The sequence below is a fragment of the Citrus clementina genome, unplaced genomic scaffold (assembly GCF_000493195.1).
Source record: "Citrus clementina cultivar Clemenules unplaced genomic scaffold, Citrus_clementina_v1.0 scaffold_5, whole genome shotgun sequence".
NCBI classification, from domain to species: Eukaryota; Viridiplantae; Streptophyta; class Magnoliopsida; order Sapindales; family Rutaceae; genus Citrus; species Citrus x clementina.
In genome coordinates, this window is record NW_006262201.1 from 37,853,493 (window position 1) to 37,864,548 (window position 11,056).

Sequence of the window (11,056 nt, forward strand, 5' to 3'; positions counted from 1 at the left end):
CTATTATTATTATTGTTATTATTAAAATTAAAAATAATTATTTTGAATAATAATAATCAATATTACATTTTACTATAATAAATAATGACAACAATCAACTAAGGTTATTTTAATAAATTATAATAAATATTTTAATTCCATAAATACATTTATAGTATTATGGCTTATTCTAATTCTGATTATGATTCCTACAAATAAAATAAACAATTTATAATGATTTTCATTTTTCATTTCAATTTTAATACATTCGAATTATCAATTAATAAATGCATTATGAATATAATAAGTTAAAAAATTGTGGCAAACTTCTTTTGACCATATGCATAAATTTTGACAAATATAACATATAATATCTAATTATTTTCCTATTAAAAATCCATCTTGATTAGAACTTAAAAAAATTGAAAAGAATCTTAATAAATTTTTTAAAAGAGCAATATCTACCATCCACCTATTTTTTTACACTTTTTTTAAAATACACAATTCTTAATTTTTTTTACTGAACTCTACCTAAACTTATATTATTTTGCACATATTTACTTCCGTCTTTAAAGTGTTAAGAGAATTAGCAAAATATTGTATAAATAATTTTTTTACAGGATAATTATACATCCACCACTTTTTTTTTAATATACAATTTAAATTTTCTTTATTGAACTCCACTTAAAGTTATGTTATTCTGCACCTATTTATTTCTGTCTTCAAACAATGTCGTTGTAAAGTAATAATTTTATCTTTACGATGTTAGCAAAATTTTAACAGTATTATAATATGAGTGGATCAGTGAAAACAATATTAACTTTAAATGAAACATTAAAAAAAATTGAAAAAAAATAATCCGCGAGTAATTACCTTTTTAAAAATAATATTCTCACAAGGGAAATCAATTAATATGAAAAATCCGAAGTGGGGAAGGTAGCAAGTTAGCAACAATCCAAAACCCGTAGAAGCAAAGTCAAAGGCCGAAGTGGAAACACAAAACCCACCACCAAGAAAAGAGCAACGAATGAAAGCGGAATTTTGATCAGCAAAAACAAGAAACAAGAAGAAGAAGAGCCGCCGCGGCCAGTGATGAGTTATGGATTCTCCGTACGTTCATCAATCAAGGTATGTTACAATTTCTTCTTCTCCTCCTCCTTCAAACCCAAATCTTTATCGCCCTCAAATTTACCTTGCACCCCCGCCACCTCATCGACCTCCGCCACCACACCCGCCGCCACAACAACAATTACTCCCACCTCCTCCGCCACCTCAGCAATTATACCACCACTGCCAGCCTCCTCCCACTGTCCCACCTCCTGTCCAAAAAGTTTCTTTCAATTCCCACCATTCGCAGTTTCAATTTAGTCCCAATTTTAGCCCTAACCCTAAACCCCAAAACCAGTACCACCACCAACGAAGTAACGATTTTGCCCACCGAATTTCAATTAACGATGATCGTCTACAGCAACACCAACAAACTGATCGTCGTCATCATCATCATCGCCAGCATCCGGTGGCTGATTTTGAGGCCCGGCAGGATGTGTGGGATCGGCATCCCAGGATTCAGCCTGATCATCGTCCGGTTGTTAGTAGGTTGGACCGCCATCATGAATTTGATCACCGACCATTGTCTCCTTATCGGTCAATGGATAAGATTAAGCATGAATTAGACACAACAAGTTATAGGTTTAGAGAAAGGTATAGCAATGATGTTGTTCAATTTGAGCATACAGGTAGCAATAATAGTAATCAAAGGGTAGACTTTGTGTCACATCGTAGTCAGTTTGTGTCAACTTCTGATAGATTGAATTCCAGTAATTATGATAATCAACATGGTTCGCAGTTTGATAGTAATGAGTTGATGAGCAACAATGTCAGAGATGTGGGTTTAAATAGGCCGGTGTTCAAAGAGAGAGAGAGTCGTGATTCTTTGCTTGGAAGGGGGTCAAATAGTGAGAATAGTGGTGATGGGGTTAGGGCTTTTAGTGGAAAGCGCGAGTTTTATGCGTCTGATGCAGGAAGATATGGTAACAACAGAGGAAGCAGAGAGCACAGTTATGAGTATAATAGAACCCCGAGGAAGCAAGTACAAAAGAAGAGTGCACTTTTGAGAATTCAGAAACCTTATTACAGGAATAGAGATGATGGAGAGTTACATCATTCGAACTATGAAATAAAATCTGGTTCATTTAGAGGGAATGACCAGGTTGTGTTTTCGGATCGTGATGTCGGTGAACATGAACAGAGAGAGGGGAGTCCTGTGGAGCTAGATGTTTCTTTCAAATCTAATTCACTGGTGGCCAAGGCAATTGTGGCAACTTCAAGTTCTGCCATTGTTTCTGACGCAAATTTAACCCCCAAGAAAGGAAACACCAGGAAAATTGTGATGTCTAATAAGGATCATTCAAGTTTACAAATGAATAAACCCCTTGACAGTAGTAGAAAGCTGGGTGGTTCCAGAGATGCAGTGAATAATGCCTTGGTCTCTGAGGATAAGGACTCAAAACAGGCTGAAAAGAAAGTTGCACCTTCTTGTGCTAACAAGTGTGATACTAATTCAAATCCTTGTTCCAGTGGGAGTAACACTTCACCTGCAAAGATTACAGTGGAAAAGTTAAAGAGCATTGTTCCAGAAAAATGTGGCACTACTAAAACATCTGCACTTAAGGTTGCAAAGAAGAAAAAAGTTGCAAAGCGAGTAGTGAAGAAAGCCATAAACCCTACAGTGCATGTTTCCGGTTCTCAACCAACAGAGAAGCTGGATGAACTTTTGAAAGCAGATGCCTCTACACTTGGTGCACCTGCAGCCTCTGTGCTTAAAATGGGAGTAAAACCTTCAAAAGACAAAATTTCTTCTGCTGCTATGGCTTCAGGTCACCTTGATGATTTGCAAGCTTATACATATGAAGCAAACATGTCACCTGGAACTGAACAAGTGGGTGGATCTCCAGAGACTGCCATGGTATCAAAGGAAGTTAGCACTGACGGTGATTCCTGTGCCCCATGTGTCACTAAGGTTAAGAGAAAGAGGAGTGGCTCAATTTCTCCTTTGGCTTGTTCAAGTCATAAGGAAACTAAAATTGATGAGGGTTCTGTAAATGCTGATGGTTGTTTGCATGTATTAAATACTGCCTCAAACTTTGACAAGGATCTAACTAAATTACTAAATGAAACTAATTTTTCTGACATTGGTGGTCTTGAAGGTGCTGACAAGCATTTTTGCCACAATGGGCACTCCTTATTGCATGAAAATTCTGAAACAAAAGAATATTCAGATCCTTTGCTTAGAGAAGGAAGAAATATTAATTCCGATTTGAAAAGCTTGGAGGAAATCAGAAGGCATGAGGTTCATGTAAATACTTGTAGCTCTGCACATGGGATGAACACCACCACAAGTTGCAACATTGGTTTACTTAGCTCACAGGAAAAGATGACTGATTCTGAGGTTGGCATTCTGAATGCTTCTAGTAAGCAGCCTTGCAAAGGTCAGATGAGTTCCTCAGTCAATAGCAGTACCGTGGAAGGATGTCCATCAGTTATGCTTCCTGGAAGATGTGAAATATCTGCTTTTTCAAGTTCAGAGGAAACTGATTTCCACAATGCTTCCACACATGTAGACCACTCTAATGGTGACAAAGGCAGCTGCTCAGGTTCTGACCGTGTTATTATTAATTCAGAAGAAATTAACCCTGGTACTGGTGATTATAATGGTAGGCAGCTGGCAACAAATGAGGTTACCATTGCAATTGAAGGTGGTCATGCCGGAGGACTTGCAAATACTATGTTTTCAGTAGGAAGCCGCGAGTTTGGTATGTCTAATAATACTGATAAGTGCAAAGTTATGACTTCTGTATCAGATTTCCCAGATGCAATGGTAAGTGATATGGACACGGGGCCTGTAAAAGCATTTAGTTCTGTGCAGTCCTTGAATACAGCTTTATCTGTAAAAGATTCTTTTCCTGTAGAAGTTAGGGTTACTGAAGGCTTGGATGTTGGCTTACAATCAAGTTCAGATGGATTAAGTGTTTTCCGCGGGCACAATTCAACAGGTGGATGTTCTGAGGCTAATGTTTCAGAAAGCAGTGGTCTTAATGGGTCTTCACCTGAGAACAGAAAAAGGAGAAAAGTGTCTGCTAACCATCCTGGATTTACTAGTGAGATTGTACCTCAGATCAGTGAGGGACCTGTAACTCCAGATCTCTCTACATCTGGTGTAGAGTTGCCATCCAATTCTACTGAGGGTCAAATGCATCCAGAAGAGGGAGTTGCAGTCTCTAACATGGATACTCTGTGTGATTCCAGTTTGCCACCTTGTCCAGATGGAATCACAGTATTGCTTGACAGTGGTTCGGCTCAGATATCCTCTGAAGTTGCAGTTTCAGTTCATACAAATGCCTCTGGGTTTGGAGATGATAGTTTGAAAGTTGAGCCTTGTATCGTTGAACCTTCTTTAGCTTTTGGGGAATCAGACAATGCAAACGTACGGACCACCTGTCCACCAGGATCTGAAGGTAAGCAGATAGTAAATGAAGACCCAGTTGTGGATGGAACTAACTATAACAATGAAGATATGTGTACGGAAAAAAGTAAGATGGAAAACATAGAGGCATTTGTTGTAGAAGAGCAAGTTAAAGCTTGCAATGTGACCACTGAATTTGTAACTCCTGAACATCAGTCTTCAGACTTGAATAAAATATTGCCTGCTACAGATGTGGAATCTGATTGTTGTCTCCTTGAAAGGGGTGATTTGTCTCGTGCATATCGAGCTTTGGTTGCTGATGGTGATGGAGTTTCTACTACAAATTCCTATGATGAAATGATGGAGTTTGATTCTATATCAGAATTGGGTTCTCCGGAAATCTTGTCTACCGTCCCTGTTATGAATGCGCTGAATCATGAAGCATCTGCTAGCCAGATTTCCAATGAAAAGGTTTGCCGGATTGAGAAAATACCAAGTGAGGAACCTGTGGATGAAGGTTTCTTTAATTTATCTGCCCATACTTCACCATCCGAGCATGCAAAGATTAATTTAAAGTTGGATGATATGTTGGAAAGTGCACATTTAGTTGCGCAGAGAACTGTATCACTGCCAGCACAGGATGTTAAAGATACTGGTCTCACTCTAAACCCCATGAGTGGAGAAACTAATGGGAAGAAGCATCAAGCGAGTCATTGTGTTTCCAGGATTCATCCAAGACGTTCATCTTCTGTGTTTACTGCTTCTAGGGATTTGGCCTCTTCAACCCGCACCACCTGCACCACAAGGCCCCGAACATGGCATCGGACAGAAAGTTCATCTGCCTCTCCTGCTCCAGGAAACAAGTCTTTGTTACCTCCACAGAATCAGTTGCCGAAAAAGGTTGCTAAGTATCAGAGTATGTCTTACATTCGCAAAGGTAACAGTCTTGTTAGGAAACCTGCTCCAGTTGCTGCGGTTTCCCAAATTTCTCATGGTTTGACTTCTTCAGTTTATTGGTTGAATTCTTCGGGGATAGGTGAATCAAAGAAGACCAGAGGATCTGAGGGTGGTGCTGATGTAGTTGACCCACCAAGTTTCTTAAGAGGAGTGAATGCTCCTTTAGAGAGGCCAAGAACACCCCCTTTGCCTGTTGTTGCCAAAGTACCAAATCATGCTACCTCTTCAACAGGGGATTACACATCTTCCCCTGTGGCAGAGCCTCTTCCTAATGGTTGCTCTGAGACAAAATCAGATACTCAGAAACTTATGGAAATCAACGATGAGCTAAATTTTTCTAATGCTGCTTTAAATATTTCTAAAACTCCTGTGAATCAAACTGGTTCAGTTAATGGTTTGGAAAGCCAGGGTGAGTTGAATGATGGGACTTTGTGTACTTCAAATGTAAAGAGGATAACGTATTTGAAGCGAAAATCAAATCAGTTGATTGCAGCTTCAAATGGTTGTAGCCTATCTGTTCAAAACCCTGATAAGACCCAAAGCACCGCCTCAGATGGATACTACAAAAGACGAAAAAATCAGCTAATAAGGACTCCATTGGAAAGTCACATCAACCAGACAGTCTCCTTGGCTGATGGCTCTTTCACTTCGGAGGGGGAAAAATGTGCAAAGGACATCTTCAGAAGATCTGATATGAGCCAGTCTTATAAAGGTCTGTGCGGATACTTGTAGCTTATTTATTTATTTATCGAAAATGGTATTTAATGAATCATTTTTTTTTATTTGATTTTTTTACACAGAAAATGGACAAATTGATAATAGAAAAGAACATGTTATTGAATGTTTTATGCTCAGTTGAAAGTCTTGCATTAGTAAATTAATTTATCTTAGATTGCATGAATTTTTCATTGCCATATGACCCCTCCTATTTATTTTGTTTTACTTTTGAAAATATGGGATTTCTACATCAGTTTGTTTTGGAATTTGTATTCCTTATTACTAAAATAGGATATGTATAATATTAATAAAAAAGGATATATGTATGGATGATGTAATCAGTGCGTTCTTATACATAACTTTTGACAATCATGTGCATGAATGGGGCATGGTCTACATTTTCCTAATTAAATTCCATGGTAATGTTTATTTTGATCATTTAATAATGTAACTCATTTTCTGTATTTTGGTGATTACAACCTAGAGGTTTTTGTGCTGATTTGTCATGTTATTTAAAATTCTAATCTTGCGCCTTTACCAGAATATTGTTTTTCATGTTTTACTTTATATTCTTAGTTGGTGACTGGTGTTATTTGTTTCAGTTCTACTATTTTTCTTAAATAACTTCCTGATAGAAGAGCTTGATGACTTAATTATTTTAAATCCACAGTCATTGTAGATGGAGGCTGTTATTCTGACTGTTCTTAGTAATTAAGTAGCTTATGCTGATTTGTGCCACTTGTTATTAGCTATGGGAATTTAAATTTTGTTAGTTTGTATACCTCTATAATATATTGGGGCAGAAAAATGAGCTAGTTCATTTCTTCATTATATTTGTTTAGAGAAATTTTAATTGAGTTGTTAATTTGCAGCTGTAAAAAAGATTTGTAAACCTATCAGATTCTCCCTGGTTTGGACGCTGAATAGTATGCAGTCATCAAAAAGTGATGATCATTTTTTGTATCGTGGGAAGGTCTTACCTTCCCTGTTTCCCTGGAAAAGAACACTATACTGGAGACGTTTTGTGCAGGATCCAGTTTCCATTTCCAATAATAGCTCTTTATCTGCAATTAGGTACGTTAGCATGTGATGTGCTTGTATTTCTGCAGCTACTTTCAGTTTTATGATAATTGTATTAATTGTCCAAGCAAATGATATCATTATTCTTTCAGTCGAAAATTGCTGCTGCTGAGAAAGAGAGATACAGTTTATACAAGGTCAAACCATGGATTTTCACTCCGAAAATATAAAGTATTAAGTGTTGGTGGCTCTAGTCTAAAATGGTCGAAATCTATCGAAAATCGCTCAAAGAAAGTTAATGAGGTTAGACTAACACACAATATCAGATCGTCTTATATTTTTTTGAAATGCGTAACATTTTTAAGCCGAGTAATGGTTGATTGCAAATGAAATTTTCTTTGTACCTGTTAAACAATATCATTTTCATTGTATATTATAGGAAGCTACATTGGCGGTTGCTGCAGTTGAGAAGAAGAGACAAGAAAATGGTGCTGAATCATTTGCTTCTGAGACAAAGATCAGAATTCGCTCTTGCAGTAAGTCACTTGGTAGTATTAATTCTCGGGATGTATCCTTCAGTGTGCTCCTGTTAATGATGCTTTAATGATTAAGCTTGTAATTGCAATTCAATGATCTTGGAGTTCTGAGTGACATTATTTTATTTTATTATTCATTATTATTTTTATTATATTTGCAGGAGAACGCATATTTCGCATTGGTTCGGTTCGCTACAAAATGGATTCTTCAAGACGGACCCTTCAGAGGATATCAGGTTACAAGGGTCTTGTTTCCTTCTTCTATTCCATGTTTACATATTAATTTTTCCGTTTACATTCCTAAAGTCGCGTTGATGAATGTTGAACCGTATGTTTCTTTGACTCACATGCTACCAACTAACTGCGTAACGAACTCTACATTTGTTGGTCTTGTGACTTCTTATAATCTGCGTAGATGATAGCTCACCATGTGCTGCCGGGCCTGCTTTGGAAAAGAATGCCAAGAAATCTTATATTCCAAGAAGATTAGTGATCGGCAATGATGAGTATGTTTATGTATTTTTTTAATCTACTACATCTCTATTTTACTCTCGTCCCCACTTCTCTTTCCTTTCCTTCTGTAAGGAGTTTCTCTGCAGTTTATACTGGGTACTCTTAGCAAATATGCTTTTTCATAAAGTTCTGCTTATCTACAGAATTAATGTGATTGGGTATAAACGGATTCAATGTTGGCAGATATGTTCGAATTGGCAATGGCAACCAGCTTATTAGAGATCCAAAGAGACGAGCTCGTGTTTTGGCAAGTGAAAAAGTAAGGTGGAGTTTGCACACAGCTAGATTGCGATTAGCTAGAAAGCGGAAGTATTGTCAGTTTTTTACAAGATTTGGCAAATGCAACAAGGATAATGGGAAATGTCCGTATATACACGATCCCTCCAAAATTGCTGTCTGCACAAAGTTTTTGAAGGGTTTATGTTCCAATTCTGACTGCAAATTGACTCATAAGGTTTATGACGGATCTGATTCATAAGTCTACCCAAGGGGATGGCTTAATTTTACTTGTTTCAATGATATTTTTTTTATAAATAAATTACATTTATCTGTGATTTCTTTTTCATGCAGGTCATTCCAGAACGAATGCCTGATTGCTCTTATTTCCTGCAAGGTGTTTTAGTTTGTTATCCTGTGCTTTTATCAAACTACTTAACATACACAGAATTCTAACAAGTTTCCTGTAGGTTTATGCACCAACAAGAATTGTCCATACAGGCATGTACATGTGAATCCAAATGCCTCTACTTGTGAAGGATTTCTTAAGGGCTATTGTGCTGATGGTGATGAGGTAATGTATTCATATAAATTGCCCATTCTTATGCTCGTCTGAAATTTTTGTTCTTGGGTTATGTATCTATTTTGTTCAGTCGTATGGTTTGTTATGTTTCCGATTTGATTCCAGTCATTTTTTTGGTCCTTTTTGAGAGGATGAGTCTGTGCCAACCATCAACGTCAAAACTAGACTCACTTCCATGCATCTTTTGCCCTGAAGAGGGACTTGAAACTCCCATACCATCTTTTGGACAAAGAAGCCTGAAATATGAGATTTAAAAGGAATGAGAAATCATAAGTACTGTTTATTCCCTTAAAGATATGGGTTGACAAAACCTAAAGCAGCTCTACATTTTGTTCGTAGTAAATGCATGAATTACAGCACTACAACTTTTAAGTAGAAAGGATTACACTGTTGCTTGCTTGATATTTTCTCACCCTGTTGTGTGATTGTTCTTGAAAACATTTTTTCCCTCCCTCTTGATCTACACACTGCACCCAACCCCACACTAATTTCAGTAAGTAAATGGAATACATCTCTGCTCTCAGTGTCGGAAAAAGCACAGCTATGTCTGCCCTACTTTCAAAGCAACAGGCTCCTGTGCTCTAGGCGCCAAATGCAGGCTTCATCACCCAAAAAGCCGAAGCAATGGAAAGAAAAGTAGACGATCAAGGAAACCGAAGAACACTCATGGGCGCTACTTTGGTTCTATGCTTGTTGAGGACTCTGAGTCTCAGACAGCAATGTCAGAAAGGCCCACTGTACAAAATAATGGTAATCTGTTTGTTGAAGGGAAACTTGTGGATTATATTGGCCTTGATGTAAGTGACAAAGAAGCTGGGGAAACTAACGATGCATTACATGAGCTGTTGGATTTCAATGACAGCGGTGCCTCAGAGTTACAATTAGATGATCTTGATGAGCTCATCAAACCCATTCGTATAATGAACAGTCACCCTAGTTCTTATTCTACCGGGTGAACTACATTTGCGGATTGGTTTGTTCCTGTGCGAGATGGGTGTGTTCCCTCATTCTTGTACACTCACCCTGGAAGTTACCTCACATGGCACAAACCTTCTTTCGGATGAAGATCAAAACGGATGGTGAGTTGAGACAATCCTGATCAGGCTGCTTGTGGGGACATCTTTAGATACTTTTTGGGGTCTTACAAGGGTGGTTTTTGTTGTTTTTCTTGTACTGCATGTATAATATATATATATATATATATATATATATATATTTAACTTTAAATTTCTCATGATGTACATATGTATATTACAAATTAAGGAGAATTAGAAATGAAATGAAATAAGGTTACAAAAGCTTTTTGGAGTGTTTGTCTCATTTATATGTTGTGTTTACTTTCCTTCTCATCAGCAAAATTGTGGTTTTGGATTCAGTTTAGCTTTGTTATGATTTTCTTGTTGATTTGAATTTAAAATAAAATAGACAGAATAATTTTCGAATCGGGTTAAGCTGCGGCCGCCGGTGGTGTCCACATGGAAGGGGGAAATTGGGAATGGGATATATAGAAGAGGATAACAATCACAATCTAAGATGAGTTTATATCTTATAAAAAGTAAGAGTAATAATATAGTTATAAGCTCCTATATAATTTTTTTTTTTTTGTATAAACTGATGTGACATGATTAAATTGATTAGATTAAATATTTGTTAGTCTGATTTGTTTTTATTATTTTATATTTTTATTCAATCAATAAGTTAATATCAAATTAATTTGTATAAAATAAATTTATACAAGAATTTTGTGGTTGTATTATCACAAAAAAATTAAAGATTCAATCAAAATTAAATTAACTAAACTTTTAAAATGATTTCACGGGACTTGATGTGAATTTTTTTTTTTTTTGATATGTTACGTACTAACTAAGAATACAAAAGAAAACAAGATATATTCATGGTATATATTTCCCCATATGTTCACCACCACACACTGAACTAAATCAAAACAAAGGCAGCTTATCCATCTCCACACCACCGCGCCCCCCCCCCCTCGCCTCATACATCATAAAATTGAGGATTACATTGCGCATATTAATAGATGCTTCACAATTATGTAAAACAGTTCGACGTACA

The 11,056-nt window shown here is 36.8% G+C and overlaps 1 protein-coding gene across 1 annotated transcript; it reads left to right on the forward strand.

The window, feature by feature from the left end:
• The first annotated feature begins 921 nt into the window (after window positions 1-921).
• LOC18042948 lies at window positions 922-10,222 on the forward strand. The gene is made up of 10 exons (XM_006434233.2): window positions 922-6,110; window positions 6,988-7,189; window positions 7,288-7,438; window positions 7,575-7,671; window positions 7,833-7,907; window positions 8,087-8,177; window positions 8,368-8,638; window positions 8,755-8,797; window positions 8,871-8,974; window positions 9,508-10,222. The coding sequence occupies exons 1-10, from the start codon at window positions 1,079-1,081 to the stop codon at window positions 9,937-9,939; spliced, it is 6,498 nt and encodes a 2,165-aa protein (XP_006434296.1). The 5' UTR covers window positions 922-1,078; the 3' UTR covers window positions 9,940-10,222.
• Window positions 10,223-11,056: the final 834 nt, after the last annotated feature.

Excerpts from the sequence above, each read along its gene's own strand:
- LOC18042948 (XM_006434233.2), top strand. The coding sequence starts at position 1,079 with ATGGATTCTCCGTACGTTCATCAATCAAGGTATGTTACAATTTCTTCT. Across the intron at positions 6,111-6,987 it reads TATGAGCCAGTCTTATAAAG|CTGTAAAAAAGATTTGTAAA; the intron begins GTCTGTGCGGAT and ends GTTAATTTGCAG. Across the intron at positions 8,975-9,507 it reads ATTGTGCTGATGGTGATGAG|TGTCGGAAAAAGCACAGCTA; the intron begins GTAATGTATTCA and ends CTCTGCTCTCAG.